The sequence below is a fragment of the Vulpes lagopus genome, chromosome 20 (genome assembly GCF_018345385.1).
Source record: "Vulpes lagopus strain Blue_001 chromosome 20, ASM1834538v1, whole genome shotgun sequence".
In the NCBI taxonomy this organism is placed as follows: domain Eukaryota; kingdom Metazoa; phylum Chordata; class Mammalia; order Carnivora; family Canidae; genus Vulpes; species Vulpes lagopus.
Window position 1 is genome coordinate 13055569 of NC_054843.1, and position 17558 is coordinate 13073126.

General features: G+C 46.1%; 1 protein-coding gene across 6 annotated transcripts in view; it reads left to right on the forward strand.

The window, feature by feature from the left end:
• Positions 1 to 17558, forward strand: part of TIAM1 (TIAM Rac1 associated GEF 1) — a 379913-nt gene that overhangs the window by 238874 nt on the left and 123481 nt on the right. For all 6 annotated transcript variants that reach the window (XM_041735233.1, XM_041735234.1, XM_041735232.1 and 3 more), the window contains one exon: positions 7203 to 8176. In XM_041735233.1, coding sequence (XP_041591167.1) covers positions 7214 to 8176 — 963 coding nt within the window. In that variant the 5' untranslated portion in view covers positions 7203 to 7213. The remainder of the gene's footprint in view (positions 1 to 7202; positions 8177 to 17558) is intronic.

The following is a 17558-nucleotide window of genomic DNA, read 5'->3' on the forward strand; positions in this document are numbered from 1 at the left end:
TGCTCAAGCAGTAGGGAAGGGGCAGAGGGAGAGAGAGAGAAGGGAGAGAGAATCTTAAGCAGGCTCCATGCTCAGTGTGGAGCTGAACACAGGGACCATCCCATAACCCTGAAATAAATGACCTGAGCCAAAAATCAAGTCAGATGTTTAACCGACTGAGCCACCCCGCCACCCAAAGAAAAACATTTTAATACAGAAGATTTTTTCCCCACTTCATTGATGAATTTGGGTGTGTTTTGCATACATCTCCTATCATACTGAGTCCCAGAACACACTGGACTGCAGTTTCAACCATGTAATAGCTGCTTTAAAAGTCTTTGAGGGGCACGTGGGAGGCTCAATGTTGAGCATCTGCCTTCAGCTCAGGTCATGATCCCGGGGTCCTGGGATTGAGTCCCACATCTATGCCTGCCTATGTCTCTGCCTCTCTCTCTGTGTCTCTTGTGAATAAATAAATAAAATATTAAAAAAATAAAAAGTCCTTGCTTGATATTCCTTCCAACATCTGGGTCCCTTTAGGACTGATATTGAGGGATTGTCTTTTCTCTTGAGAACTGCTTAGAATTTCTTGGTTCTTTAGAATACATTGTGGGCATGTTAAGTATTATATTGGGACACACTAGGTCCTGTTAAAGTCATCTGGAAAATGTTGGGTTTCCTTTTTTGCTGTTTTAGCCCGTAGTCAACTCGGCTAGGTTCAGATTACCAGTTTGGTTTCCCCTTTGGTGGGTGGTGGCTCCACGGTCAGTTCAGTTTCACAGAGTCTTTGCTATGCATCTTTGGATTTGTCTCACACACGTGCCACTTGGCTACTAGCCTGGGAGGTGGACTGTGGTTTTTATAATAATTCAGTTCTCAAAGCCTCTGCCTTTGGGTCAGTCTGAGCCATGTGCATCTGAGGGGTAAGCCTGGGAGTTCTGTCGATATATGCACAGCATTAGTGGATTTGCTTTGCCACTTCTCTTCCTGTGGGATCCCCCTCACTCTTTGGGTTTCTTGGTTCTTTGGCCAGAACAACAGGGTGTGTCTTGGGAATTTTTGCTTGCCTGTGTCAGAGGTTTACTGGGTGCGCACCTTCCGTGGTAAGTCTGGAGAGAAAACCTAGGAAACTCATTCTTGTATGAGTGGCTTCCTCAGGTTTTGACTGACTCTACTACTCACACGCTTATGCTTACACTTTGGAGTCTTTGGGTAGTTGCTTTTTTCTTTGGTCCCAAGTTTTTAGTCTTTATCAGCGAGGGAAAGGTCAGTCCTAGGGCCTTATTCCATCTTGGCTGGCATTAGCTGTTGGCAATTCAGTTCTGTTCATACTTTATTAAGACAGAAGCGCTGTCCCCAGTTAATCAACTCTACTTCTTTGTTTAACCTCCCTCTGGGCCACTGGTCTGTGTGTGCTTTGTATTTCCTGATAATAGATGCTAGATAATGCTCCGTGCATGCTTATTTTTTTTTAAAGATTTATTTTTATATTAGAGAGCATTGTGCACACACAAATGGGGGGAGGGGGAGAGGGAGAGAGAGAGAGAATCACTCAGCAGGGAATCTGATGTGGGGCTTGATCCCATGACTCTGAGATCATGACCTGGGCTGAAATCAAGAGTGGGATGCTCAACCCACTGAGCCACTCAGGCACCCCAATGCATGCTCATTTTTTTTATTGCCTAATTTGTTGAAACTATATTAGAATGTTTTAGAGCTTTCAACTGTAAAAGCAGATTTTAAAATGTTTCATTCTGAAGAACTCTCATTATTATTTCATTTCATTTCATTTCATTTCATTTCATTTCATTTCATTTCATTGAGGGAGAGAGAACATAGGGATGCATGGCTGACGGGGAGAGAGAGCATCTCAGGCAGGCTCCACGCCCAGTGAGGAGCTCAACATGGGGCTCAGTCTCACCACCCTGAGATCATGGCCCAAGTCGAAATCAAGAGTCAGACACTGAACCCGACTGAGCCACCCAGGCGCCCCCGAAGAACTCTCACTTTTAAACAAAAATTTTACTTAACCAGAAGATTTCAGTTAGTTATGGTTTTGTCTTTCAAATTTTGAAATAATTACAGTTTCACAAGAAATTGTACAGAGGAAGTATACCCTTTACCTAATTTCCCCTAATGGTTGCCTCTTAAGTAATTATAGTTAGCTATCAAAGCCAGGAATTTGACATTTTCTTATATGTATAAAAACATTTTTTGTATATGTATAGTTAAAATTTTGGCAGGCTAATAAATCGAAAAAAAATCAGTCCTTGAGAAATGACCACTTACCTGATGAATGCATGAACCTAATGGTGGTACCTACTGATAAAGTTCCTTAGGATACCTTTACACTTCCTCACTGAGTATTTAACGTGGTGGATTTAAAGGAATTTACAGTGATTACCTGAAAAGTTTAATGGATCATTTTAAGAGAAAGATTGTGGTGTTGGAAAAAATCACATTCCCTCTAGTGTCCTTGAGCTCTGGCTTTGAGAATCTTGATTTTCTGACCCTATACTACTGTCAGAAGATCCCCTGCCCATTGCATTGTGTCACCCTGTCTCCCTTGCTTCCATTTTGTCTGAGTCATCTGAGGCTGATTGTGTCTGTGCTTTTTACCTAGACCTTGGGGAGGGGCACCCTCCCAGCCCTGAATTCTTCCCTAACCTCTGCAGGAACAGCTCCCCCAAAAATGGAGGGCAGGAATTAAGGGAAATAAGGCTAGGCCTTCATTCTTTGGCTAGGTAATAGGAGATGGGGAGCACAGTGGAGCAGGATTGAAGGTCTGGGATGAGGCATATGCACAGATTTTCAGGTGGGAGGGACCTGGGGAGCGATGGGAAAGTTGGGAGACCAGCGAGTCCTCGAGGCACCAAATGGAAGAGGCTGCTTGTATAAGTCTGATGTGTTTTTTCTGTAGTCCACATTGTGGTACTGTTCCCTAACCTGCATCGTGGTAACATTCTCATCCACATTTTATTGGAATTGTATGCATTTCTGCATTTTAGATGAAAGTTGATTTTATCATTCATTCATTCATTCACTTATTCATTCATTCATTCAGTATTTTTCCACTGAACACCTTTTACCTTTCAGGCAGTGTTCTGGGCACAGAGCATACAGCAATAAATAAGACAAGCAAAACTTTTTAGGCCTTCTGAAGCTTAGGTTCCATGGGGAAGGCTAGAGAATAAAAAGTTACATAGGTGAAATAAGTTGTCTGTTACAGGGGTGATACATGCTAAGGAAGAAAAGAAAAATGAGGAGGAGGGGGTAAGGATTGAGCTCTGCAGGGAGCGGCTGTTATTTTTGGGGAGAGATGCCAGGAAAGGTCACCCTGAGAAGGCGATATTTGAGTCCACATCAGAACGAACTGAAACGTGAGTGAGGGTATTTGTGAAGGAGGGTTGCAGGCAGCAAGAAGAGCATGGGCAAAGGCCCTGGGGCAGGCTAGGGTAGCCAGAACTTAGACCTATAAGAAGAAAGTATGAGAAGTCAGACTGGATGTAAAAATACTGAGGGTTGTTCTTGTGATAAAATCTTGCTCCCTGTACCTCTTGCTCTAATACCACTCCTGCTGAGTGTTCCCCGAAGGTGCAAGTTATTGGGAACACTACCATGCTACATAAGGAAGTGATGGTTGTTGTTGTTGTTGTTTTTTTTAAGATTTTATTTATTTATTCACGAGAGAGAGAGAGAGAGAGAGAGAGAGAGAGAGGCAGAGACACAGGTAGAGGGAGAAGCAGGCTCCATGCAGGGAGCCCGACGTGGGACTCGATCCCAGGTCTCCAGGATCATGCCCTGGGCCGAAGGCAGGCGCTAAATCTCTGAGCCACCCAGGGATCCCCGAAAGTGATGGTTTTAATGAGTTTAAAACTGTGGCGGTTTCTGGCTTGCGATTGAGTGTTCTTCTCCTAATGCTCTTCTTTTTCATTTCTATCCTGGTTTTTGCATTTTAGCGTGACCTTAATCTTTCTTCCCTTACCTAGCAACAGTGTGATGATCGTGTCAGTGGGGTCCTACTGGTCACCCGCCTTTTGTTTTTGCTATTGAAACGCCTGAACATTTACTGACTCCTTGTCTGGAGGAGAGCACTTCCACCCTCTGTAGGGGCTACCAAAGAACTGAAAGCTGCTTTCTGCTCCAAAGCAGCTTCCTGACTCACAGGAACAGAGCAGGTGCGAATGTAAAATATGAACTGACTTTTTTTGTTTGAAAGAAAAATAAATGATGGGGTCAGAGAATAGGGAGCTACCCAGAGTATGGAAAAAGCTGGCTTTTTACATTTGTACAAGAAAAGGATTAGAACCTCCAATGCACCAATGCTCTGGGGGTGGCCTGTGAGGCACCCTGAAGGAGGAGACTGTGTCTGTCGGATGCCACGAGCAATTTTAATTTTTCATGCTGAGTCCCCCCCACCAGGGCCAACTGCACCCCTCATGGTTCTCACCGACCTTTCAGGAAAAGCTTTCAGATTAAGGGGTGTTTCAACAGTCCCTAGAAACGTATTTTTCTTGAATTGCTTCAGACTTCCTGCTGACTCCGCTTAGGTCATCCCCTGAGAATTTCTCTTGGTAGGATTTAGGAGATTTGGCAATCATCTCTAAATTCTAGTTCCGAAGATAAAAATGTCTTCTTTCCTACCTTGGCTGGCTGAAAAGAATCCCGCTACTAAAAATGCTATTAATGTAACAGGCCCGTCAGAGTGATGCATTGGGTGCTGTAATTCTTGAAGGTTGGGGCCATTTCCTTGAGGAAACCTCTCTTGAGGCTTTTAACTTGATTGCTTTTCTGTTGGCAGAAACAGGCCTCACCAAAAATTTGTTATTGGGAATATGCCTGTCAATTCTTATTTGCAGACTTTTGATACGTGTGACAGAAGAAGGTCCTCCTAGTGGACGTGAGGGGACAGTTGTGCTTTTCTCACACTCGGTTTCCTCCACCATCATTCTTTCCTTCTGTTAAACTTAACCCTGTGGGATTCTTCAAGTGGAACCATGCCTAACACTTGTTCTAAGCTTTTCATTATTTTTTGGCAAAACATATAGATACGTAGACACATCCAGGTACTTTAATGTACACTTAAAAAAAAAATCCAGAACTCTAAGGAATGCATCATGGCTTTTAGTTATTGAAATGCTTATTTACTGGAGCACCTGCGTGGCACAGGCACTTAAGCATTCTGATGCCTGGTTTTAGCACGACCTGAGGGGCGTGATTTCAGGATCGTGAGATCAAGCCTCACATCAGCCTCTCTCTCTCTCTCTGCTCCTCCCATTCATGTACACTCTCTCTCTCTCTCTCTCAAATAAATATTTTAAAAAAGGAAGAAATGCTTATTTATTTATTTTACTTTAAAACCGGAGCACATGATATTCTTAAGAATATAGTTCACATACGTGGTTATGTATGAGTAGCTGATGTTTTTCTTTTCCCTCTAGTGAATTGAGTTGCGTGAGTGTATGTGGTTTTTTTTTTTTTTTCTTTTCTTTTCTTGCTTCTTAAAGACGCCAGCCAGAGAGGCATGAGCTTATTAACTGCTCTGAAATACACTTGCTGCCAGGAAAAAAGGAGATTCTCCTTCTTGGAAAGTTCCCTCTGAGAATCACATGATGTGTGACCTGGTAGGGAATATTCCAATATGGGAATCGCTTAACATCTGGTGCCTTGTATGAGCTACCTCCTAGCTCACTGAGACATGAAATGGAGGTTTTCCCTTCCTGTTGCCACCGATTTTGTTTCAGCGAAGATGTGCTCCTCAGAGCTGATGCTCTGTTTTAGACTGAATAGTGAGATTATAGAATGAATCTCAATCAGTGTGAGGATGTATTATGGTGCAGGGTGTTTCAAACTTTGTCGTGGTCATAGTCAATTCATCCTGTTTCCCCCCATGCCTTTCACTATTTTATCATGTACCTTCCTTGGCTACAGTATGAGTTTCCTGAGAGTAGGGAATGTGTCTCTTTTGTTCACTGTTGTATCTCTGGCTTCCAGAACAGGGTAGGTGCTCAGTATACATTTTCTGAATGAATGACTATGTAGGTGGTGGGAAGAATCAGCTCAGGAATATGCCCAGCTACTATATTTTTCCTCTTTTCCTTTCTGGCCACTTCTCTGTGTGTATCTTAAGTGCATACAATCTGAATGGTACAGAGAAAGAACAGAGCGAGGAGAATAGGCTGAGAGAGTCACAAGTGGTGAGCTTTGAAGGTTCTCACTGTGGGTAACAGTCACCAGGTCAGTGAGCGAGGCTGGAAAAATGTGAAGGAAGGACTCGAATTAACCTGGGTAGCCCCAAAAGGCTGAATCACATTTAGTGGTTTCATAATGTGAATTTCTGTTTGCAGGGCACTCTGTACCAGATTAATGTGCTCAGTTTGGATCTGCTCCCAGAAATAAACCCATTAGTCTGCTGCTAAGCAGGGAGCGGGGTTTCTATTTTGTGATGCCCATCTCTCTCTCTCTCTCTCTCTCTCTCTCTCTCTCTCTCTCTCTCTCTCTGTTTCTCCCCTCTTCCCACTTCACGCCCCCTCCAAAACACCAAAAATTAAGGTGGTTTTTTTTTTTTTAAAGAATGCTGCTGTAGAATTTAATTGAATTTCAGGTAAAAAGCCCATTCTCTTTTTGACTTCGATGAACTAGGAAGAGTTGATTGGACTTCCCATCTGGAGCATTTCCAGTTTTGATTGATTTTGAAGTACAGGTGGAGTTTGAATCCAACAGAAACATTGAGAAGGGGGGTAGGTTATCCAACACACCTCCAAATTTTATGATTGCTTTTTGAAATACATGTAGTTTCAAACGGAATGTGACTCATGTGGTCCAGCGCTCCGTTTGTGCTTTCAGGGTTTTCAGTTTATGGATAGGAGTGGAACTTTGTAAAGTGCAGAGTTTAGGAAGGAACGCAGGGGGTGGCAGCCCCATGAAAGCATCATATAAGCGGCGGGCACCATGGGCAATTACCTTCCAATTACCTTCTGGGGAAAGACAAGTTTGATTCTCTAAGAATCTTACTTCAGTTCTCATCCCCCTTCTCAGGAGGGCCAGTCTCAGTGGGTGATGTTAGTTCTCGCCTGCTCCCGTGTAAGGGTCCAAGCACCTGCCAGGCGGGTAGAGGGTGGTGCCCTGCTACCCGCCCTGCACCCTGAGCTCTGTCTGTTAAACTGCCTGTACTCCTTGGTGACTCACTTATCCCCTCCTTTTTTCTCCCCCTAATGCTACAGACCATAAAACCATGGGAAACGCAGAAAGTCAGAATGTAGAGCATGAGTTTTATGGAGAAAAGCATGCCAGCCTGGGGCGCAAGCACACGTCGCGCTCACTGCGCCTGTCGCACAAGGCCCGGCGGACGAGGCACGCGTCCTCGGGGAAGATGATCCACAGGAACTCCGAAGTGAGCACGCGGTCCAGCAGCACGCCCAGCATCCCCCAGTCCCTGGCCGAAAATGGCCTGGAGCCCTTCTCCCAAGAGGGCACCCTAGAGGACTTCGGGAGCCCCATTTGGGTGGACCGAGTGGACATGGGCTTGCGACCCGTGTCGTACACCGATTCTTCTGTCACTCCCAGCGTAGACAGCAGCATCGTCCTCACAGCCGCCTCTGTGCAAAGCATGCCAGACTCGGAGGAGAGCCGGCTTTACGGGGATGACGCTACATATTTGGCTGACGGAGGCAGGAGGCAGCATCCCTATACATCCAATGGGCCCACGTTCATGGAGACGGCGAGCTTTAAGAAGAAACGCTCCAAATCTGCAGACATCTGGCGGGAGGACAGCCTGGAATTCTCACTCTCTGATCTGAGCCAAGAACATTTAACAAGCAACGAAGAAATCTTGGGTTCCACCGAAGAGAAAGACTGCGAGGAGGCTCGGGGGATGGAACCCCGGGTGAGCCCCCGGCAGCTCAGCACCTGCCAGCGTGCCAATTCCCTGGGTGACTTGTATGCTCAGAAAAACTCTGGGGTGACGGCGAACGGGGGGCCCAGGAGCAAATTTGCGGGCTGCTGTCGGAACCTGGTGTCTGATATTCCCGACCTCGCAAACCATAAGATGCCACCAGCTGCTGCCGAAGAGTCTCTTCCGTACAGTAATTATAACACACTTCCCTGTAGGAAATCTCACTGTCTTTCTGAAGGTGCCACCAACCCACAAATTAGCCATAGCAACAGCATGCAAGGCAGAAGAGCAAAAACAACTCAGGTAAAGTGATCGAAATCTGGTTCAATATTTTGGAAATGGTGCATGACTTTACGTGCATGATTTTGCTCCCGGAAGGCTCCCCATCTTTTGGTTGATTGTACCCCGGGTGCCCAGTGGCTGCTGCAGCAGCTGCTGCTGCTCCTTCCCCAAGGATTTGCCTCTGCTCTGCTTCGCCCCCCCCCAACCCCCCCACGGTTCGGTGGCTAGGGGTGGGATTAAGGCAAGAGTGTGTGTGTAGGGGGTGATGTGGTGGGAGTGAGAATAAAGCTGCTAAGTTCATACTAGGGAACCACTGCCTCTCCAACTCGGATCTTGAACAGCATCCCGCATGTTCTGAGTTTAACTTTCCACACCCCGGGCAGGTGGGCATGGTGGGTTGCGGACTCTGGGAGTCCCTCTCCAGTGCCGCAGGTGGGAAGAGGTTCGTCGGAAGCTCCTTTGAGGAGGCATTTTTGATTCAGGGCGGGCTCTGGTCATTTGTCAGCTTCTCTCGGAGGTTGGCAGGCTTCCTGCCTTACCAGGAGCCATTTCAATTTCCTGTTCCTTGCGATGCTGGCCAGCCCTGTCTCTGGAGGGAGGTGTAGCGGAAGGAATAACAGGGGTGGGTTCCAGTTCCTACTTTGCAGCCAACTAGTTGTTTGACCTTGGGCAAACCCTGATTTTTAGCTGCTCCTCAGGAAAATAGGAGTAAAAATGCTCAAGTTGCTTGCTCCCAGGGTCTAGGGCAGGAGAGGATGGGTGTGAAGACACTTTTCAAAGGTTTTCTAAAAGTGCGTTGCTAGCGACAAGAGGACTCGTCCCCTTGATGGGTCATGATACTCCCAAGGGCCTAGGGACCTGTCAAGCTCTGCTGCATGCTTTACTGGTCCTGCTGTTCCCTGGTGCCAAGTTCTGGGAGTGCCAGCTTGTTGGGGATGGGTTGGTGGTGTGCAGGGGTGCTTCAGATCAGAAATCCAGATCAAGCCCATTTGCCATGAAAGGCATGTCAGCCACCGGGGTGACCGGCTAACAGTGCTGCGGGCAGCAGTAAAGCAGCAGGTGCCTCCGACCTGACCAGTAGGGGATGGTGCTTATCTCTGGCGCTGCTCTAGTACAAGTCAAACAGGTATTCCGAGGTTAAGTTCTCTCAGAAAGGTTGGGGGGGGGGGGGTCTATATATAATGGCAAATGGTGGGGAACCCAAGGAGGAAGCAAAGAAAATTGGCGTTACACTGTCTGTGTTCTTGCTGGAGAGCACATTTTTAAAATTTCCAAGATCTCAGGTTTCTAATTTTATGTTAGAATTTTAAATTCTCATGTACAAGTCATCAGGGGATAGTTTTTTTTTCCTTTCACTACTCTAGATTTCTGTATTATTAGAATAATTAAAATTTACTGTATGTCCCTCCAGGTTTCTGTGGGCTACAGGAAACTGTTGGACCTCTCTCCTCCTTTTCTTGATAAGATTATGTTTAACTGTGCTAAAAATACACGTAACAGTTACCATCTTGACCATTTTGAAGTGTGTAGTTCAGGGGCATTAAGTACATTCACACTGTGGTGCACCTGTCACCACCATCCATCCCCAGAACCCCTTTCATCCTGAAAAACTGCAGGTCGGCCCCCAGTAATCAACAACCTCTCAGCACCACCCCCCACCGCCACCTAAGCCGATGGCCACCCCCATTCTATTTTCCATGTCTATGAATTTGACTAGATAGGGACTGCCTATAAGTGGAATCAAGTAGTATTTGTCTTTTTGTGACTGGCTTATTTCCCTTAGCTTAATTTCATCCATGTTGTAGCAGGCGTCAGGATTTCCTCCCTTTTTGAGGCTGAATAATATTCCAGTGTCCTGTATGCGGCAGGGATTTTTTTAAATCCATTCATCTGTTGGAGGACGAGTTTTGGTGATGGCATCCGAGTCAGGCATCGTGGTCACCTCATGTGGTTCACTTGGGGCAAAACTCTTAAGTCTCTTGAAGGCTTAATTTCTTCATCTTTTGGCTGGGGATCATAGTAAGGCCTTTCAAGACAATGGAATGCAATAACACAGTGCCTGGTACTTTGGAAGCAGCCAGCAGGGGAGAATTTAGTAGCTGCTCTGTTCACTGTTCGTGGCGGTAGAGAAGTTGAGGGCTCAGGGGAGTTTGGTGTTTCTCTCAGAGTCTTGTGTCTTAGAAGCAGAGTTGTTGAAAATGTTGACTCTGCACTCTGAGGAGGTGAGCATGAAGATGCATCTAGATGCATCACCTGAATTTTTAAAAATAGATTTTATTTATTTATTCATGAGAAACACAGAGAGAGGCAGAGACAGAGGCAGAGGGAGAAGCAGGCTCCCTGCGGGGAGCCCGATGTGGGACTCGATCCCAGGACCCTGGGATCACACCCTGCGCCAAAGGTAGACGCTCAGCCACTGAGCCATCCAGGCGTCCCTCATCACCTGAATTTTTACCCATCTCTTTTCTGGGGCGAGAATGTACTGGGGAAGGCCCAAGAAACAGAATAACCCCACTGTGGTCCTTTTGCCGCCACCAGGAAGGGCTACTCCTGTTCTGTCAGTTTGGTAAGTTGGGAGACAGGTGAGATAGGTGAACTGGCCTGAGACCTGAAAGGTGCTGAGGGCTCTGTCTTAAAGGCATGGCCAGAATGGTTTTGCAGGGCTGATATGAAGAGAGGGTCTGCTGGCCTTCAGGATTCAGGGAAAGGGACATTGATATAGACAGTTGAGAAAGGAACATTACCTGTGACTGTCCCCTTTACCTGGAGCAATCCCAAGTTAGTATATATATATAATGTTTTTTTGTTTGTTTGTTTTTTGTTTTTTTTTTTTGTGGGGAGGGGCAGAGGGAAAAGGAGAGAGAGAGAGAATCAAGCAGCCTCCACGCCCAGTGCAGAGCCTGAGGCAGGGGCTGGATCCACAACCCTGGCATCATGACCTGAGCCAAAATCATCAGCAGATGCTTAACCCACTGAGCCACCCAGATGCCCCCATGTTCTGTGTGAGATCAGAGGAGGGGTGTCTGGCTGTATTCTGGCTCTCCAGCTCCATGTCTCCACCGCCGGGGACAGCTGGACCCTTGGCTCACCACCCCCCCCCCACCCCCCCCCGCTGGTGGGGGTTTGAGCCTTTGAGTCACCGCTGACTACACCCAGAAGAGAGGGACAGCGCAGTTCTCTCCTTCCGAGCGGTGCCACTGCAAGCTCTCACGTGTAATTGTTATATGAAATTTCCATCTCTGGCTTGCCGCCTTCTAAAATTGTTAATCTATGGAAGTGAGATCATCCAAATGTGGTGTCTCAGAAAGTCACTGCTTTGGCAGCTTCATGTAATGCAGAGCGCAAGGGACCCGGCCTCCTGAGAAGTCCATTTGCATCCTGGCTGGCTCTTCACTGACCGGTGACCTTGGGCAAGTCGATCCATCCTGTGTACCCCACAGGCTCCTCCTTCTCTGTCCAGGGCAAGTGACACCGGTGACAGGGCCATTAGGGGAAACAAGTAGGTACCGAGCATGGAAGCCTTTTGCGGAGTCTAGAAAATGAACGGAAGAATTATTTTCGTATTGACTTTATATGTTGAGTGAGGCTCTTTAATGACTTGAAACAAACCCCAGAATTATGCACAACACTATCCATCCACCCACGCTTCCTAGTCTAAGTTTGGCGTGTTCATCCAACGCGATTTCTTGAGAACCCACTATGTTCCAAACAGTGTATTTTAAGAGACAGTGGGTGTGGAAGCTTCCTTGAAAAGAATTCTTTTTTTGTCCTTTTTTTTGTTATTATTGATGGTGGTGGTGGTGGTTATAGTTTCTGACCCAGGGGATCTCTTCAGCGAGCTTGGATTGGAGATGTTCAAGTTCTCTCATCTGCCCTGGTGACGTCGTTGAATCTGTAACAGTCTGTCAGCAGTTTTCCTCCTCAGGAAAAAGACTTTCTGGCAGACCTTTGGCCCCAGAGCATGGCCTCTGAGCCTGGGATGAAATATGTTTTGTCGGAAATAATGTGAATAACTTCATTTGATTTAAAAATGATCAAAAAAAGAGTTTTTGATCATTTGCCCTGGTTTTGTATTTGTTCAGTAGTTGGACATGTTATTGTAATACTAGAGTTCCCATTTAGGTTTTAAAAAGCGACACCCAGGGGCACCTGGATGGCTTAGTGGTTGAGTGTCTGCCTTCAGCTCAGGGTGTGATCCCAGGGTCCTAGGATCGAGTCCCACATCGGGCTCCCCACAGGGAGCCTGCTTCTCCCTCTGCCTGTGTCTCTGCCTCTCTCTCTCTGTGTCTCTCATGAATAAATAAATAAAATCTTTAAAAAATTTTTTGAAAAGTGACACCTATTGCATGTCTGCCACACAGTGAGTGCTGTGGAATTGTTCATTCATTATGTTTGAGAGAGAGAGTGTGTGTGTGTGTGTGTGTGTGTGTGTGTGTGTAAAATGTGTAAAAATGTGTCTTGCAAGTCACTTTAGTATTCATTTGTTGGGTGGGTTTACCCACAGCACTTAAAGCAGAGTTTACTTGTATAGATTCCTGCAGAAATACGGAGGAGAGGGGATCCCTGGGTGGCTCAGCAGTTTAGAGCCTGCCTTCGGCCCAGGGCATGATCCTGGAGTCCCGGGATCGAGTCCCACATTGGGCTCCCTGCATGGAGCTTGCTTCTCCCTCTGCCTGTGTCTCTGCTTCTCTTTCTCTCTCTCTCTGTGTGTGTCTCTTGTGAATAAATGAATAAAATCTTTAAAAAAAAAAAAAAGAAAGAAATACGGAGGAGACTACCCCTTGATTTAATGGATGTATTACTGATCTTTTGGACTGAACTTGACTGTCTCGATATTCCAGTGGTTTACCAGATAGAGTTGGGGCAGCCTGGTATCATGTAAAGAAGTTCTGAAATCCAGCAGAGCCGAGCTTGTCAGTTTGAGTCCTATTTTCTGATGGTTATATAACCTGGATGGATCTCAGGGCCTCTTTGCTCAGGCTAATGTGAGTTCCACAGGGGAGTGAATTTGAAACTCTGGCTTGCACATGGTAGAAAGTCAGTCAGTAATGGTTATTAGCTGTGATGGGAATAGTTTGGCTTAATATTTCAGAGCTCAGCCCTCCCATGGCTCGGACTTCCAGTGGGTGAGGCGCAAAGAGAAAACCGCCAACTGATGGAGTGTCTTTTATCCAGGTTCTGTGTTTCAAAGGGAAGCTCTGGCTTGGGGCCATTGTGCATGACTTGTGAGGAGAGCTCCATTCATCCACTTAGGAGATGAAAGACTGGGAGCAGCCATATGGAGAATGTCTCAAGGAGCCACAGCCTTGACAGCGAGGGGTCCCTGCTCAGCGCCCCTTGTGGAGATGTGACACTGTGGATTGGTTTGTGTGTTTGTGCAATTTCTGACCCCTTCAGTGTTTCCAGAAATCCTTCATACCATAGCATGGGGAGTGGAAATGATGTAAGCCAGAGCTCTTTGTCCAGCCCCTTTGCTTTGCATGCGTATCTAAAGACATTAGGTGACAAGGTGTCACAACTGGATTGAAATCCAGGTCCCCTGACTCACTGGCCAGGGTCATTCTTCAGAAGCCCACCCCCTACGCCGTACTACCTCCTCATTCTCAAACAGATTCCAACTCACGTGTCCTCAGATTGTAAGATCCAAGTCCTCAGTTCTGGTACAGAAGCAAAAAAGGGTGATTGGCTGAAAAGAACATAGGAATGTCCACTACCGTAGCCTTGACACAGTGGTTCCTGAGAGAGGTGTCCATAGTAGCTTTAGAAGAAAGCCCTTCTTTCATGTTTGGAAAAGCGAGTCGCAGAGTCCGTGATTTCAGCAACGATGGGGGTGCAGCATTGTCAGAAGAGGATCTTGAGTTCCTAGAAAAGTTGCATTGGTTTTAAAATTTTGTTTTGCTTTATGCTTAGCTCAAATGGCTCAGGGATAGCTATGTTCCCTGAGCTGAAAACTGCCATCAGCATCCAAGAGATTCTTAACCTTTGGTCACAGACTCCTTTGAGAATTGGATGAAAAATTTGGCCCTTTTTCTTAGATAAACACATGGACCACCCTTCTGCATTCAATTTCAGGGGCTCCATGCGTTCCCCAAAGTCCATCTAGAAGCTTCTTGTTAATAACCTCAGGTTAATTCTTCACGAAACAACATATCTTCATATAAAATTTATTTATTTATTTATTTATTAAATCCCTCTTTTCCTTCCCTTCTCTTTGGACTGTTTGATGCCTCTTTTTGCTTCCTCCCTTGATCTTCCTTTTTCTGGCGTGTAAGTCAAGCAATGAGATAGTTGTTTTGAAAGCAAGCCCATCCATTTTCAGCAGGCGTATCCACCTCTTTGCCAAGATCTTCTTTTGGGGAGTAGGAGGATGAATAGGTAGTTGAGGGGTGGCTCTCTTGGCCTGGTTGCAAACCCCTCTAAACTCGTAAAAAGTATGGTAGATTCCAAAGGGCTTCTGTTTATGTGGGTTATATCTATAAATATTTATCACACTAGAAATTGAAACAGGAAAGCAAAGAAAAAAAAAACTTGTTGATTCATTTAAAAATAGTACCAATAAACCCATTACAATATTCACACAAGTAACTTTTTATTTACTTAAAAAAAAAATTTCCTGGGAGCTTGGGTGGCTCAGTCAGTTAGGCATCTGCCTTTGGCTCAGGTCATGATCCCGGGGTCCTGGGATCGAGTCCTACATTATGGGATGGGCGGGAGGCGGGGTCCTTGCTCAGTGGGGAGCCTGTTTCTCCCTCTCCCTCTGCCTGCTGCTCCCCCTGCTTGTGTTCTCTTTCTCTCTCTCTTTCTGTCAAATCAATAAATGAAATATTTTATAAAATAAATTTTTGTATTTTCTAAAATTAAAAAAAATTAAAAATAAAAAAATTAGAAGACAGGTGTTATTTCATATTTTGCAAATCTCTACAATTTCTGGCAATCAGAAAAACCTGGAGTCTCCTAGTGGCTTCTGCATTTACTCCCTTGTGATATACTATTTGGGTTGGACTATAGGGGGAAATGTGGCCTTGCTCTAGTAGTTGGAAGAGGGAGGGTCTGAGGGGCCTCCTGAAATCGGTCCACACTTTAAGAGCTGCCCATTTATGCTAATATAGGCTGGGGAAGTTTAGGTCCTCAAAATTCACATTTTTAGTTTAGTGCTTGAAGAGGGGACTGTCTGTGTCTCCTGATGAGAGTGCTGGTTTCCTAGCATCACTGAAAGAGGAAGCAGGGCTGGAATTGGGAACTTAGAATCTGCTATGAGGCCTGCTGGTAAGGCCTCAGAGGGCCTCCATGGAGCCCCAGGTAGGAAAGAGCCAACAGGCTTTTCATCATCATATGAGTCCAGTTTGCTTTAGATGATTGCTGACAAATATGGGCCATAGGATAGGCCATCTTTTCTTACTTTATCTACTTTTGAAAAGAGTTAAAGAAAAAGATTTAAATTAACTCTGGTTACATCCATAAATGACACAAGAAAACTGGATTGCTTGAAGATTGCAAAGTTCAGCTTGACATCTAGGACCGATTAGTCAGCTCAACCATAGTGGAGCATGAGCTGAACCTGGAAAGAACTAAACCCTTAAATGAAATTAAAATGTAATCCGTGAGAAACTGTTCTTGTTTTGAGATTACAGTGGAAAACGAACAGCAGTACATTCACGCAAAGGTGGGCTTATATTTATTTACTTTTTTAAGGATCATTTAAAAAATATTTTATTTGTTTATTTATTCATGAAAGACACACAGAGAGAGGCAGAAACATAGAGGGAGAAGCAGGTTCCCTGGGTGAGCCCAAAGCAGAACTCGATCTCAGGACCCCAGGATCACAACCTGAGCCAAAGACAGATGTTCAACCATTGAGCCACCCAGGTGCCCCTAGAAAGATTTATTCATTTGAGAGAGAAACAGAGCATGCACAAGCACGGGGGGGGGGGGGGGGGGGAACAAAAGGAGAGGGAGAAACAGACTCCCCACTGAGCAGGGAACCCGCACATGGGACTCCATCCCAGGACCGTGAGATCATGACTTGAGCCCAAGTCAGACTGTTAACCAACTGAGCCACCCAGGTACCCCACAAAGGTGGGTTTATTTTTCTGAAGGGCCTACTCCATGTCAGACACTGTTCTTGGCACTTTGGGATATGTCAACAAGAAAAGATCCCTGAGCTCACGGAGCTAGTTTGGGGGTGAAATGGGGGTGTGTAAGCAGAAAACAGTATAGCAAGCACTTGACATGCAATGGAAAAAAGAGCAGGGCAAAGAAGATAAGGTAATGGGAGATGTGGGAGGTGATTGGAGATGGGGTGATCAGGCTTGGCCCCCTTGAGAGGGCAGACTTGGGAGTCAACCGTTGATCTGTAAGATGGGAGCATGCCTTGTGTACTTGAGGCAAAGCGAAGAGGGCAGTGGGTCTCAAGCAGAATTGGGGCAGAGAGAATGAGATGCTGCAGAGCAGTTGGCCTGGCCACCGGAGAAGGGAAAGAAAAGTCTTCTAGCTACAGAAAGGAGAGACGTGAGCTGAGCCTCGAAGGGTATGTCCTCCTGGAAGTAAGAACAGTTGGGAGCAGGTTCTCCCATTTCACTGCTGACTGGTGGGTACGTCCAATGTGAAGAAGGGACACCCACCGAGGGCTTGGAGAGGCAGGCTGAGCAGCCTCCACACGGCTTCTGGGAGGTTTACCTAGCAGCAGCGGCATACAGGGTACATTGAGGATGGTAGAAGAAAGAGCGCTCCGTGCTGAACCATGGCATGGCTCGAAGAAAGGACCAGAGCCCGCGGGAGAGTGATACATCATGGGCAGTGAGGGGGATGGATGACTATACAGTGTGAGGCACCTACGTGGAAAAACAGATGCAAAGAGAGGGGATGATTCATTGACTTAGCTCTAAGGCAAGTCAGTCCCCAGTCTGGAATCACCTGGAGCAGCATTGCAAACTCTTACCAACTTACTTCTGGCCCCCTTTTTAGCAACAGTAAGAACTCTAGGTCCCCTGGTTATGATTGAGAGAAATTTTGAGTCACTCCCATTGGGGATCATTAGAAAAGCAGGCAGACGTGTGGGAAACATAAAAAGGCATGAAGAGTGTGTCTTGGGAAAGGAAGAAGGGGGAAATAGCCAGATTTTAGGGGGCTGATCGTGGGAGGCCCGCTGGGTCAAATATACCAACTTCAGAATTTGAAATGCTAAACGGTGCTGGACCTTTGGGTAGAGAGAGAGGAAGAAAAAAGCTTTACAATGATGGAAAAGTAACACTGCAGTATTTCTAGCAAATCAGGAATGACAGGGGCACCTGTGTGGCTTAGTGGTTGAGCATCTGATCCCCGGGTCCTGGGATCGAGTCCTGCATCAGGCTCCCCGCAGGGATCCTGCTTCTCCCTCTATGTATGTATTTTCCTCTCTTTCTGT